The sequence below is a fragment of the Lissotriton helveticus genome, chromosome 2_1 (assembly GCF_964261635.1).
Source record: "Lissotriton helveticus chromosome 2_1, aLisHel1.1, whole genome shotgun sequence".
Taxonomy (NCBI): Eukaryota; Metazoa; Chordata; class Amphibia; order Caudata; family Salamandridae; genus Lissotriton; species Lissotriton helveticus.
Genome location: NC_136059.1, coordinates 1190329308 through 1190345023, shown reverse-complemented (window position 1 = coordinate 1190345023; position 15716 = coordinate 1190329308). Strand labels below are relative to the sequence as shown.

The following is a 15716-nucleotide window of genomic DNA, read 5'->3' as shown; positions in this document are numbered from 1 at the left end:
AATGCAATGTTAACAGCTAATTAGTTCTTCAAGCTTTCTCAGCAATTCCAAGTCAAGCCAAGATTGTGACAGCAGGTAACCAGAATCTTTATTGACATTACCCTTTCTTCCTTTTGTAATCAACTTAGGCGAGCATGTGATATCCATTATCTACAGTTTCAACGTTACAAATTTGCACAGGACTTATAACTGATGAGCCAGGAAAAGCCAAATGGTAAACTCAATTTGGTCATCTGCCTCCCCACCCCAATCCACAGATTTTAGAAACCCCAGTCTATGAAGAGTTTTGGTTAATCTTTGAATAAGCAACTAAAAAACACAATGGAACAAACAGTGCCTGTAGAAAATTGGCAAACTGGCACGCATCACAAATAAAACATTACTTGGTCGAGAAGAGCACCCAAGATTTCAATTTCAGATGGTGGTAAAATAAAGCGGGGAGTTACTACCAGCAGGAGACAGGCAGTGACCGAGGTAGGGTTTGTGTCTTCATGACATGCACCACATTTTGTCTTCCAAGGACCCTTCCGAGGTTGCAATGGCCTCAAGTCAGGAAGATTCCAGAAAAGCATGCAGAACCTTTGGAAACAGATCAACACAAGACATCAGAGGACACTTACCTCGATCGTGTAGTGTTCTCCAGTAGTGCAGGTTCTAAAGTACTTCGATCTGAAATAATAAAAAAAATAAAGCCCATTCAAATAAGGCACAACAAAGAACCTTGCCTAGATCAAATTCCTTTTACTTTCCAGTCAAATTTCAAAAATCACTTCTAGACAGTGGAAAAACGCTTTTCTAAACTCAACCAACTAAACGGCAACAAACAGACACAAATCGAACAATAGCACTCCCTGCTTCGCAATAGGGTTTCCCCATTAAGAATGCACTACAGTGTCATAATGATAAAAAGAGACATACAACTGTCAATGACATAACATACCCAACATTAGGAATCCCGCTTAGAGTACAATTCTAGACTCTTTGCATTTCTTTACCCCACAACTATTTACTTAAATATGCGAGACCGTCTTGTAAATTATTTATTAAACAAATACACGCAACCACAGTCTTTTATTCGATTTAAATCTGAGAGCAGAATGCTTAATGTGATTCCAAAAATAATGGATTATGTTTGGCTTAATAATAAATCAGATTTTTAAGCCCCTAGCTGAAAACAAAACATAAAATGTCATTTTAACAGGTAGGGCTGTAAAGGGTTTCTGGAGTGCAAAGGTAACAACAATGGAGGAAAGCGTATTTCCTATTTGCATGCGATATGCTGCACTTTAAAAGAATCTAAAAATACCACAGTTATGATTTCACTCTACTTCTGCATCCCCGACTCCCCACAGCGTGTAAAAGCGCTGTTCAGCCTCCACCTTCGCTCTGATCCTTTGCATGCGCTTCTCCTAAAAGGTTTTTGAGCAATTCCCGTTAAAGAGTTGAATAAAGCGCAACTCTGTCACAGTAGGTACTTCATTTGAAAAGCAATTAGCTATTTAAAATGCTCCCAGGCAAAGCGGGAACATTGTCAATATTCTAAGGTGAGTCTTGCTCAGCATTGCCTGTTCAACTTGTCATTCCCTTTAGGCCTGGGACATTTTATACCCAACCAACTGAGGAAGCTTCAAAAGGTAGACTAACCTAGAATGTATTGGATGCACCACTGGTCACAGCGGAAGTATATGCCTCGAAGGTCTGTGCGTTTTAGGTAAAAGCCTACCAGACCTGCGCGGTCTGGTTTGCTAAAGACATCTTGGGGATATTCGAAAAGCTGGGCTAAGAATGCATTCGGTCACTGCTTACCATTGGCTTTGTCGTTTGTAACTCACATTTGTTTGCTTTCTATTAGATGGCCTCATTTGTTTTAGGCTGTCTACCATGTCTTTGTACGAGCCTATTTTTGGTATACTCCTACGAGTACTTACGTTCTGTAAATAAAAACACAAATGTATTGGGAGGAATGCTTGAAATTGTCTAATCACAGGCAACCGCTAGGGGTAGCATTCCAACCCATCGTTTTTTTGTTCACTATGCCACCTCAGTTTGTACCCAGCCATGTACAAATCAGCCCTGACCTTGCTCCTCACAGTAACAGTCTAGTCCGAACTGCCAGGCCACGTCCTCGCCGACGTGAGTCCCAGGTTCACTGGCACGACCGGACTGGGAATCAAAACCAGCCCTGGCAAAGTGCTTGGCCGGCCCCCCTCCCCACTCGGGGGGAGGGGGGGGGGGGATTGGAGGTGCCGCCGAGCGCTTTGCTAGGGCCGGTTTTCGGCCGATTTTGTTGCAGGGCCGATTTTGCAGCTATGCTGCAAAAACAGCCCTCTAACAAAATCGTCTCCCAGGGGCTCAAAACCGGCCCTCACCCTTGCGGCGCACAGGGGGAATGCCCGGTGCCCGCTATGGCCAGTCCGGGCCTGTTCACTGGGCCACTGGAACCAAGCTATACCTGGCTGAAAAGCACTAATAAGGGCGAAACCGGTGTGTTTTAGATCAGGGAGGACCTGGCCTGGCAATTCGGGCTGGCCTGTTTCCATGTGGACCAAGGTCAAGACTGATTTACGTATGGGTGGGTCCAAACTGAAGCGGCATGGTGAACGAAAAACAATGGATTGGGATGCGGCCCGAGTGATCAACAATGGCTGAGATTAATTCAAGCATTCCATCCATCACATTGTTGCGTTCGCTTTCTGTAATCAGGCCTCTACATTTTGTACTGGTCACACTTGCTGTGCATAAAAAAAAAAAAGAGGTAAAATGTCATGCTCGGTCTTCCAAGGGAGCTTGGTAATTTCTTTTCTTTCTCGGACATCAAATTGAGTGGCTTTATCTGACAATCTGGGGATGTGAAAGGGGGTTGTCTCCCCATCCCTTGATTCTGTGCAAGGTTTTCTTGTCATTTTCTTTTGCTCTCCCTGCCTCGGTTGCAGTTTCTGGGTTTTGCTAGTGCTGTGGGTACAGTGCGCTCTATACATGTATTTTACTTACTAAAGAAATTTTCCTAGCGCACAAGAAAATGTAAATGTCTGTAAATGAACCGTGCAAATATTTTGCAATATATCAGGTAAGCACAAATGAAGCATTTTTTTGCAATCCTGGATTTTGCAATTCTGTGCTGGAAACAAATATTTGAATACGATCAAAACAAATCAATACACTAGGTGATGACATTTCCATACAGTATAATTTGTGCGCTGTATAGTTTTATCAGTAAAAATGCATTTCTGTGCAAATGTATTCATCATTTCAATTGGCAATGTGTTGTCTGTAATGGGAGTGCACTATCACATCATGAACACTCCACCCTACAGCACTCCATTCTACTCCACTAAACAGCAACACACGACACTCTAAGCCACTCTACTCCACTTCACCCTATGCCACTCTACTATATGACACTCCACTCTACTTTATGCCACTACATTCAACGACACACTACTCCACACTAGGACACTCCACTCCTCTCTACGACACTCCATTCTACAACTCTCAATGCCACTCCAATCTACTACACTCCACACTTTACGCTACTCCACTCTATAACACTTTAATCCACTTCCCCAAAGACACGTTACACCGCTCTACGCCCCTCCACTCCCACTCTACTCCATTTCCCTCTAAGCCACTCTACTCCAATCTATGACACTCTACTCTATGGCACTCCACGTCACTCCATGCCACTCCCCTATGACACGTTTATCTACGCCTCTTTACTTCACTCAACAATATGCCCTTCCACTCTACGACAATCCCCGACACTCTACCCTCCACCACTCTATGACCGTACTCCAATCTATGACACTCCACTTAACTCCATTTTACGCCACTCCATGACACCACTCCATTATGCCACTCAACGACACTCCTTGCCACTCCACGGCACTCTACGACACTATTCCACTCTACTCCAATGTACAATACTGTATCCCACTCCACTCTATGTCACTCTGCACCACTTTACTCTACACCACTCCACCACACTACTCCAGGACACTGCATGACACTGCATAGGTGAGACCTATTGGTTGTTAGAGGAGGAAAGCATTCCTCTCACATAAGAAAAAAAGTAGCATGTTCCAATCGGAGCTGCAGTAGTTTGAGGAGCAACTATATTGCAATTAGGTTTGCCATGTTTCCCAGAGAGAAACACGCCATATGTTCACGCTTTAAGATTATCCGACACCCAGACCTGCTTCCTAAGTAGATCTCTGTATGGAATGGCCTGTATTCACTTTTAACATCTCTCTCTTTGCTCACTTTAACTATCAGCCAGGGATCATTAAGGCACCTGTAGAGCACCTTTTAAAGTATTTACTTCTAACATTTACTCTTAAAAGTATAAAATGCTAAAGGGGAAAAAATACCAGCTTTAGGTGATTTTTTATAAAATACCAGCACCCTTTTTGCAATTTATCGATTAAATGTAAATGTAAATGTTTTTGTACTTGTATAGTGCGCAGCTACCCGGGCCGGGTCTCCCGCCGCTTGTACTCATACCGCTAAGGAACCCTTCCTGGTTTTCCTTGTGAAGTGTCCACTCCTGGGCACCCCCATGGTGAAACCAGGCATCCTCGCGCTGTCGATTAAAGGATGTTAGAATCCTAGAGAGGGTAGTTTACAATTACTTGTTTTATCTTTACCCTTTGGGATAGTAGATTGGGCAAACACAAATTCATAATGTTGCTATTATCACAACAAGCAGGCAAATATTTTCTTACATATGCAAATTAAGTTTTGGAGAATACATTACTTATGTATCAAATCTAAAAGTGGTCTTCCCCTGGCTTTTAAGTCTGTATTTAATCATGTGCACCAGTGGATCAGCAGAAATGCCTTGTGTTAATCTAATGTAAATAAAAGCGAGAAGCGTCGCCCCAAAAACTGGGCAGTGAGGCTGGTGTTCTCCATTTGTTTTATTTCTCTGAAAGGAGTCAGCGACAACTAATGCATGGCTAAGAAGATCTGGTACACTTTATTCATATTCATTAGTCTACTGATCGCTCAGTAGACTAATGAATAAATGACTTACATTTGGGAACGCTTTTTCTGCCACTAAAAGTTATGCATATTCCCTACCTTTTGAATCTCCTCTGAAGCTAGACTCGATTTGTAAATTCTTGCAATAGTTTCTGCATGCCAATATGTGGCATCACTAAGCTACATCACGACTGTGATCTGCATCTGAACAGGACGACACAAACGTAAATACGTTTGTAGGCTGACATCAATTAGTTCCTATGCGTTTCCATGCCCTCAGTTGCGATGCGTGGCGGACGAGAATTAATTTGAACTGACAGTTTGCTAAAACTAACTTGGGACCATTATAATTATTATTTCCAACAGTCCACTACACATAATGGACAGCCAGGTAAGTGCCAACTAATCTGCTGATTTAATACCCACCAGTAAGAGCATTACCAAAGGTAAATAACTTGGTCTTCTGTTGGCGACTTTTAACTGCTGTTAGGTTACCTTCCGAATCAGTACCAATGCAGTGTTCTCGGTTCCTCCTCAAGGAGTTGGGCCTGAGGAGGGGTCTTACACTAGGATGTCCTGTAGGGCAGCATGGGCAAAATAACCCTCTCCTACATGCAGAATTGATGCAGCGGTGCTTGGTAAAATTATGAACACATGCACCCGTGGCAGCCTGAAAGATGTCAAAGACTGGCCCACCCCAAGATAGGGATGTAGTGACTGCTTTCACCTTGGTGGAATGAGCTCCAAGGGCTGTAGGTGGATTCGTTTAGTCCAAGGCTCAACACTGTTTGATGCACAAGACAATCCATTGTAATAAGGTTCATTTTTGGACCGATTTTTTCTTCACCCACACCAGCAAACTCCAAAAACAGTTGATCAACATGGTATACTTTAGTCTAACCAATACAGAAACTAAGGGCACATAGTGGGTCAGATTGGTGCACCGTTTTAAAAGGATGCAGTGAAGAAAAGAACGCAGATAGAGTGATGGACTGCCTCTTGTGGAAAGGTAAAGCCACGTTTGAAAGAAAAGATGGACAGGTCAGCTAGTCAAGTAAAAAATAGTATATAGAACAGGATTCTCTAATGAGTAGCTCATGAGCTACTGGTAGTTCTCGAGGTACCTTTAAGTAGCTCTCCAGCGTGCAGCCTAGTCAACTAAATTGGGGAACTAATATAAGTGTACCAAAATTGAAAAGCATGTATTTGGGACGAAAAGGTGCCTCTTTTCAGAACTCAAGCTGAGAAAAATGGCTGAATTTACAAAATATATTTAAAGCTGATATTTGAATGAGAAAATTTAAATGGTGTTGAGGAATTTTTTTACTAATCTTATTAACTTGGTGGCAGGGCATTTCACCTATGGCTGTTCTGTATTACCAATGTAGAGGCATTCCACATTGACAAAGCATTTTCACATTACTGCACGGAACCGTGCCTGATGCACTGAGGCGATCACTGCTGGTAAACTTGCATAAGATGGCCATTAATGTAAAGTGGTCTGATGTGGTCTATTAGATCTCAAATAATATTAGTAGCGGAGGAGTACTTTCATGGACCATAAGTAGCTCTTATTACATAATGGGTTGGAGACCCCGGATATAGATCTGGGCTGAGAACGCCTTCAGCTCACTGACGTAAAACACTGACGTGAGGTATTAAACACAGTTTTCAAGTTTAAGAGCCTCAAAGTACAGCAGCAGAGAGACACCAAGGGGGCACCACAACAATCCTCAAGGTCAAATGAAATTCTCAGCGCTACAGAATGAATGACGCAAGCATGGGAAAACATATGTCAAAGTTAATTTAAAAACATATCACTACCAATGATTTTAAAAATGATGGCTCTTCAGGTAAACAAAAAAAGGTCTAAAGGGCCAACAAACATTCCTTAAATGTGCCCAGGAAATGCCTGGCTGGGCCGAGGACAATACAGACAACAGACCATCAATCACTTATGCCTGTAAAGGATCAACTTGCTTCTCTTAACATCAGGCAAGAAATGTAGGCCAAAGGCTTGAATATATAGACCTGAAGAGGTGGTGAGCAGCTAGAATGACATACACCACTTCTCATACAATATAAAAACCTCTTAGTTGATTCGGCTCAAGCTCCATGCACAAAGATGTAGTTTGCAGATGTACCCATGTAAAACTCTACCCCTTTGTTTGGAGAGGCAGCTGAAGTGGAAGGCATATGCTCAGTCAAAAGTTCGGGCTACCATACCTTCTGAGTGTAGTCTGGGGTCATCAGACTGAACTGTGCTTAGTCCTGCCTGATTTTCTTCAGCATGTGAAGGATTACAGGTAGAGGTAAAAAAACACATGCAGGGAGCCGAAGCTCTGCCGAAGGTGGATAGTGTCCCCTAGCAACACTTGAGAGGTAAACTCCAAAGCATTCTGGAATCATATGCCACATAGGGTTACCAAGATGATGCATGCAGTGTGCTTGCTCAGGTGTTGAGAGGTCTCTTTAAGTGTCCAGCAGCGCCAAAACCTCAACACCTCCAGAGGGCCTCTGACACCCACACCCACCTTGCATGTTGTGCTACCACTTGGTGGTCACGTTGTTTGCTAGCCTTGCCCTTTACTGAAAGTAGAAAGGCCTTGAGAGTCAGTTGGATGGCACGGAGTTCCATATGATTTATGTGACTGCATTTTCCACTACAGACCAGAAGCCTCTGATCATCATGTCACCAGGTAACATCCTCAAATTTGAAACAACACATCAGTCACCACCATGACTACCAGAGGAGATGAGGAGAACGGTTTCTGCAGGTCTAACTGGTATTGGTCATCCACCATCGGAGATTCTGAGCTAGATCATCAAAAAACAGATCTTATCCAGAAGGTTTTCCTACGCTTGAGTACACTGAGGCTCTAGAAAGAAGCCAGAAGCTAGCTGGCACAGGAGCCGGAGTACAACCTGGGCTGGAACAGCAGCTCTTGCCCATCGAGATCACAACCTGACTGCCCTGGACTTGCTGTGGAACTAGAAAGTCCTTCAAGGCGATTGTGTCCAAGACAGCCCTTGTAAGAAATTGGGTTGATGATTGACCAGGGTGTGATCCCTGGTCAAGCAAACCCCAAATTCAATTGTGCTCAACCCTCTGATAGTTCGGAACAGAGCAGTCAGGCTTAACTTAGAGGCAATGTGTAAAGTATTTGAGCAACACTTCAAACAGTAAAACAGTGAAAACACAACACAAAAGGATCCCATACCAGGTTAGCAGAATAGAGCAGAATGTAATGAATAAAACAAAACTAAAACAACAAAAATCCAATCAACAGAACTGGAGTTATGAATTTGTTAAGAATACAGTGTTAAGTAGCAGCTAAAAGCACAAAGCGCTACACACAGCCATCTGGTCGTGCTGGACCAGGTCAAAGTCAAAGGTTAAGGCAGACTGCGATGAAGCGCAGGTTGGATACAGTCCCAGATTAGTTCGACTTTTTCAAGTTTTGTGCCAGGAGTCCCCTCCGCGTTAGAGATGGACGCAAGAAGAGTATAGCAGTAGGCTGTCAGCATGGTGCAAAGAGCAGCCCAGGCGTCGCGGACAGGTGGGTTGAAGCTTCGCGGCGGCTGTGCCCCGCAAGTGTTTGATGCTGCAGTAAGAAAAGATGGGCTGGCGGCGCACCACTTTGATTTTCTGTGTGATCGGCACGGTCTTGGTGCAAATCAGCCTGGTCGCAAAGAGCCCAGAAGCTTGATTTAAGCTCGCTGAGCAACACCAGGGGAAAAAGGACCTGAGGTACACCACTTGGAAGTCAACAACTCGCTGAAGCTGGGCCAGGAAGCTGATTGGGGAGCCTTTTATGTCCAGGAAGCTCGGATCAAGAGGCCAGCAGACTGGACATTGGAGTCACTCTGGGGCCTGGGTTCAAGATGAAGTTGCAGGTCCAGTTCTTCTTCCCAAGACAGGGCGGAGCAGAAGTTCCTTTAGAGCAGAAGAGTGGCAGTCATTGTAGCAGCACAACAGTCCTTCCTGGCAGAGTATCCACAGGTCCAGAAGGGCATTTAAATGGTAGTGGCTGAGGTCCAGTATGTATATACAGTTGTGCCTTTAAAGTGGGGAGAAAATTCTAGAGGTAGGCCTTTGAGGTGCAGAGATGCCATGCCTTCCTGCCTCCAGACTAACTACAGGGGGTATATAGCCCTTTGTGTTGACGCAAACCACACCCTATTTAAATGCAAGTAGGGCTGTGTCCAGCTTCTCTCACCCATCCTGCCAGTGATGGCCCCTCTAGCCACATCTAAGCTTCCCATTGTGTGTGGCTGTCTAAGACTAATACACAAAGCCCAACACTCAGCGACATCCAGTCATGAAACTCAGAGAGGCTGCATGCTCCAAAAGTTTCTAAAAGTGGCATTTTCAAAACTGTTACTTAAAATAGTGGGAGAGGTGTGGCGCCGCGGCCAGGGCGACTGGCGCTGGAATCTGGGGATAAGGGTTCGATCCCCGGCTCCGGCGGCAGGTTAGCCCAGCACCATGTGACTCTGGGCAATAGCTTGCTTAATCTTCCCGACGGCCCCCAGCGCCTAGAGACCCTTACGGGTGATTGTGCGCTTTACAAATGTGGATTATTATTATTATTATTATAAAATCCAACTTTGCCATAAGGTAGGTTCTTAAATTCCAAAGACACCAAACATGAAAAGGGTTACCTGTTTTCATTTGGAAACTACACATATAAAATGTAACAAGGGAATTTCAATGTTATCCTATAGGAGAGGTAGACCTTGCTGTAGTGAAAAACAAAGAGTTTTTCACTTCCAGGACATTCAGAACTTCAAAGTACACATCCTTTTTAAACACACTGCACCATGCCCCCAGTGCTGCCCAAGGACTACCCTGGGGTGACATCAATAAGAAGGGAAGGTTTGGGCATGGCAACAGGTTTACTTTGCCAGGTCAAAATGTCAGTGTAAACTGCACACACAGCCACTTCAATGGCAGGCTTGAGACATGTTTAAAGTGCCACTTAAGTGGGTGGCACAAACAGTGCTGCAGGCTAACTAGTAACATTTAATTCACAGGTTGTGGGCACATTTTGTACCACTTTACTAGGGACTGGCAAGTAAATTAAATATTGTAATTGGATTAAAGCCAGCGTTACCATGGTTTAAGGAAACAGCACAAGCACTTTAGCACTGGTTAGGAATGGTAAAGTGTGCAGAGTCTTGGGGCCACCAAAAACAAAGTCAGCACAAACAGGAGGTCTGAATGCAAAATATTAGGGGAAGCCATGCCAAGGATGCCAGGTCTAACAGCCTGAAAAAGAGCTGTCTATCTGATGGTTAAAGAAGAGACTAGCTCGTTCATGGAACATCCCAGGACCGATAAGAATGACATTGTCTTTGGCAGGTGGTCTGAGATGAACCTCCTTTCTACCTCCAGTCTTGAAGTTACTGGCTTTGAGCCTATGTAAGACAAAGGAAGCATTATTTCTGTGGGATTGAAGCACTGGAAAATATGCGTCAGGCATGTCGAGCAACACCATCCAATCCTTGTGACCCAAAGCTGGCAGAACTTGAATGAGGGCCATCACTTTAAACTTCTTCCTGAGGAATGAGTTCAGTAATCTCACTTTTAGAACTGTTATTACACACCCATCCTTCTTGGAAACTAGGAAGCAGTGAAAGTAAAAGCCGAGTCCATGCTATGCCTCTGTAACAAGCTTGATAGTCCCACAAAATCAAGCAACATCAACACTTATTTGAAAAGGATACTGATTTGGCCTGCCAACAGTTGGGTATAAAAGTATGAATCTGAGGAGCAGTGTCCAAAAAGAAAATGCCATAACAAACTTGAACAATCTAGAGGAGCCATAGGATTCAAGAAATAAAGTGTCCATACACAAGGGAGGTAATTTTGTATCTAGGCCCCCTACAGGCTCCAAAAGCCTGCTTGATGCGAGGATAAAGTGGTTTTGAAGCACCGCCTGGAGATGAGGAGGAAGAGAATTGATGCTGTTGCGGTCCTCAAGCTTTGGCCATGCCTCTGCCTACTTTGCAACAAAAAGTCTGTGCTTGTTGCTGGATGGGCTATGGGAGGTCAACGGAAAATATGATGGACCGCATCAAAGTACACTGTTGGATTATCACACTGATTCTCATAGCACAAGTAATCAAGTCAGTGGTGTCTAGATCAGAACACAGATTCTGCTTACCTGCCTCTTGTCCATCTTAGGCAGTTTGTGAGAAGGCATTGAGAAAGTGTTCAGGCAGTGCAGAAAGAGCATCATATGCCAAGTCCCCGTGTTGCAACTGCATCATCCAAACAGACGGGTAGAATTCAATGAGCACAGAGCCAGACAGCCTGTAGAAAACAAAACTTTTCTCCCCATTGCATCAATTCTCTTAGAATTCCTACAGAAGGGGGTCACTGGAAAGGAGTACGGGTACACTATGCAAGTGAACAAGGCACTGGTCTACGAACTCTAGCAATGGGGCGATTTACAGCTAGCGCAGAAAATGGTTTCTACCAAGATGCAATAATCAGGTTTAATGGCGACAGAGGCTCCCCATTGTCTTCTCAGTGAGAAGAGGTGGTTACAACACTTCTGCTTCCCTCAAGACCACAACTGCGACATTAGGCTTGTTCTTCATGCCCCCTCGCCCCTTAATGGGAAATCAAGAAAGGATCCTGGGGAAGTATCTAGGCTATTGGCATTCTGTAAGTCAACATATACACCAGAGCGCTCTGCGTACCTAACTAACAAAGGGAGCTAATTCTTAAATATAAATATGCGAATAAGGTGGCTAAATCATCGTACTTCTCCCAAAGGACAAGATCTGCTATTAATATTCCTAAGGAACTATTCAAGATGGTTCACTCTCTCCTGTCACCTCCTTTACATCAGGCAGTAGAAAACTCTCAAGTGTTCTGGGTAAGGTTGGAGAGTTTTTTAGAGACAAGAGCATGAAGATCTTTGCAGACTTTCCTGAACATAATGACAGGCCAAGTGATTCTGGGCATGTAGAATGGAAGGATAGGTCGGTTACGTCCGGTATGGAAGATGCTACTTCAGGATAGCCTATTCGTAGCTGCTTAGCCAGGTTCTGCCCGTTACCTGCAACTCTCCTAGGAGGAACCACCTCAGGCTCAATGGACGATCCTTGCCCGCCCAGGGAACTAGAAACTGGTCCCTGACCTTATAGCAGATTCCTTGCAGAAGGTCTATTCACAGGTCTTGGATTCTGGTATATAACCTCAGTGTTGGAAGTAAAAACAAGAAATCCTCAGCACATGACAATCCTGTATTATTAAATATCGCAATGCAAAATGTAAGCATCAATTAGATAAAGTCTGTTTGTTCAAAATGTTCTCTTTTTATTCTTTAGCTCTTCAGACAGCCGACACGTGTTTCGTCGCTATACATGGGATGTCGACCCGCGACTTTATCAAGGCTATGTCTTCTTAGTCAAAGTGCCCTATATTGTGGTGAGATTTCCAACCCACAAAAGGGTGTCTGTTGCTTGCGACGTCCAGTTAGTCGACCGTGTATCCAAAGTTCTTGGTAAAACAAGGATAGCGACGTCCCGGGGTCTTGATATTTGCGAATCACAGATTTGTGAAGTCAATTTTTAACTTTGGATACACGTTCGACTAAGTACATTTCATATAGAAATTATTTTCCTGAAGTTAACAATACTTTTTAAAAAAGGTGCTATCATGGTCTATCCATGCATCACATGTTTGAGCCAAGTCAACATTATGCACCTTGGACATCTTTCGAGGGCTTTTCACTACATTTTATCCCTCCTTTTTCCACTTGTACTCTTCTTGCCACCTGACATATGACTCCACAGTGGAGATCTTCACTTTCTGATAACTAAGTTATCATGATCTTTTCTCACCATGTTATTTTATCTTGTGTTAACACCCTTCACCCCTAAGTTTTCATGAGACTATCTGGGATTCATATTGACCAATGGTATGCACTGTGCCTGGTCTACACTGCCTAAACAGCACCTTTCCGATCACTGGTTCCTCGAATTGACAATATACGTCAGCCTCCCTGTCTATTTGGTTAGCTTACGCTCGCATTTTACTCATTGTCTGCATCCTCTCATTTGTTGCATCATTAGTCTTCAACTAACCTATTTTATATCTTGCCAGTTATTATTAAAAGCTTATGTAACTTTTCATTGATATGGAACGTTCCGCTTCATAAGTGAAGCCCTTTACCTCCTTCTGGCAATGTCAACGCGACATATAATAGCAAATTAATGACACATTCTTCACACAGGAGGAGCCAGTGGCCTCCTCAATGTTTAGATCTCTCCTAGGCATCCTTAGCTGTCTCACATTTGGTAAGAAATGGGGTTTTAATATCTGCTCCTACACGGTTGACATGCAGCTTCCGATAGCCATTGAAGAAAGATATGAAGACACTAGGAACAACCTGATTAAGAAACTGTGAACTGGATTTATTTATTTTGAAAGTTTTATATAGCGCCAACAAGATCCTGGCGGATATCAGAGCGTTGTACAGTCAGTAGAAGTTACTTATACAACACATCAGTGTAAATCAAGGCACATATACAAAACATTTTGTAGAAAGCAAAAATAGTTCGGTGCAACGCCAAATCTATCTCGTAGGGTGCGACAGGAGAAAGATAAAATGTATAGGTTGTTTAGATGGTTCTTTATCATAATCAGGTGTGCGGTTTGTCTCGAAATTTCAATAGACCTTATTTCAGGTAAATTTGGCCATGAAGATAGATTTTACTTCTTTTTTTAAAGAAGCAGTGGAGGGGTTAAGTCTGGTTTCTGGGGGTAAGGCATTCCATATCCTGGGTGCCATCCCAGAGAAGGTTCGGTTATATGTATTTTTGTGGTTTCAGAAGTAGGTTATCTGCACTTCTTGAGGATCTGATCCCACCAGAAATTGTCTGTTTCTGTGCCAGATAGCTAGGTGCATTGTGATGCATGGCTTTGTGTGTCATACATGCTATTTTCAGATGAATTCTGGCTTCCAGAGGTAGCCAATTCAAGGATTATAGGTCCGGGGAGATGTGTGCGCTTTTTTTTAGAACCAGTGATGAGTCGCGCTGCTGCATTGATTGATGCTCTTAACGGTGCCGTTGATGCTTTGGGTAGGCCACAAAGAGAGAGACACCCGTATTCCACTCTCGGTATAACTAGAGCTTGTACTGCCTGCTTGAAGTCATTGTGTGGTAGGAATGGTTTCAGTTTCCTCCGTGTGTTTATCTGGAAGTTTGCTCCCTTTGTGGCATTGCTGATGTGTTTTTGCATATTGAGGTTACTGCCCAGAGTTATTCCTAGTGATTTTGCTGAGTCCACGATGGTAGGTTGAGAGTTGAATGCTGTAAGATTTTGGGGACTTGGGCGGGTGGAGCTATTAGCAGGAATTGGGTTTTTAGGGCATTCAGTTTGAGATGATTTTCTGCCAGCCAGGCTTGGGTATTCCTAAGTGTTGCATTAAGCAGTTTGAAGTCGTCTAAGGTGTGAATCGTAAGGTATAGTTGTGTATCGTCGGCGTACATGTGATATTGCACGTTAGATGCGTGTAGAATTTCAGTGAGTGTTTCCATGAACAGATTAAACAATGTCGGGGATAGTGAGGACCCTTGCGGGACTCCCAAGGTTACTGGGACGGGCTTGGACAAGGAGTTGTTGACTTTGAATTGTTGTGTCCGATTTTGAAGAAAAGAGGTAAAACAGTTTAGTACAGCCCCTGATAAACCCATTCTGTGTTCCAAGAGGTCTATCAAGTTCTCATGTTTGACCGTATCAAAAGCTGATGAGAGGTCTAGCAGGATGCGTAATCAGGATCCATTTTAATCCAGTATTTGCAGCGCGTCGTCAATTATGTGGGTCAAGGCTGATTCAGTGCTATGACCTGCACGGAAGCCTGATTGATGTTTGTAAAGAAGGTCAAAGTGATCAACATGCCTCGTTAGTTGAAGGTGAACACATTATTCCAAAAGTTTGGCCAACGTCGGAATTTTGGAAATAGGTCGATAGTTGTTTAGGGCCGTAGGTTTCTTTAGAATGGGTGTTACCTGATCAACTTTGAGGGTGTCTGGGATGCAACCTTGTTGAAGTGAACTGTTTATGGTCTTGGACCAGAGAGATAGAAGGAGTGGAGTTAGTGATCAGTGAAGTGATTAGCAGGGTTCAGAGCACTGAGTATTTTGCCTATGGTTTCTTCAGAGTAGGTGGTGAAGGAAGACCAGTGTTAGGGTTGATTTTTTTTCGGGTTCAGTTTCACCATTTCCTTGATGAAAAAGGTAATAATGTGGTGGTCTGACCAGTCACAAGGTTGGATCGACTCTGAGTGGAGTCTCTTTTAGCTATTATTAAATCCAGGATTGAACCTTTATCGTGTGTGGGGGTGTCACAGATTTGGGTTAGGTCTAGGTCATCTAGGAAGTTTTTGAGACTTTTGACCACTGTATCATTGTGATTGTTCCAGTGAAGATTGAAGTCTCCAAGGAATATTTGGGTATTTTGGCATCCAGTGTTCGTTGATACCATATCCATGAAGTGTTCGGTGAAGGAGAGGTTGCCGCCTGGTGGATGATAGATGGTGTGTAAAGAGCATACTGGTTTGCCGTTACTGGAGATGTCGACGCATATGTATTCACAAGAGGGGAAAACTGGGGATATGGCTCGGTTTACAGAGATGTTGCTACAGTGTATACAGGCGATACCTCCCCCAGTTTATCAGTTCTGTCTAGTCTGATGATGTTGTAGTTAGGTGGTA

At 43.6% G+C, this 15716-nt stretch overlaps 1 protein-coding gene across 2 annotated transcripts in view; it reads right to left on the bottom strand.

Annotated features, from left to right (window-relative positions):
- Positions 1-15716, bottom strand: part of AP1AR (adaptor related protein complex 1 associated regulatory protein) — a 196346-nt gene that overhangs the window by 154272 nt on the left and 26358 nt on the right. For both annotated transcript variants that reach the window (XM_078676066.1, XM_078676067.1), the window contains exon 2: positions 621-669. In XM_078676066.1, coding sequence (XP_078532192.1) covers positions 621-669 — 49 coding nt within the window. The remainder of the gene's footprint in view (positions 1-620; positions 670-15716) is intronic.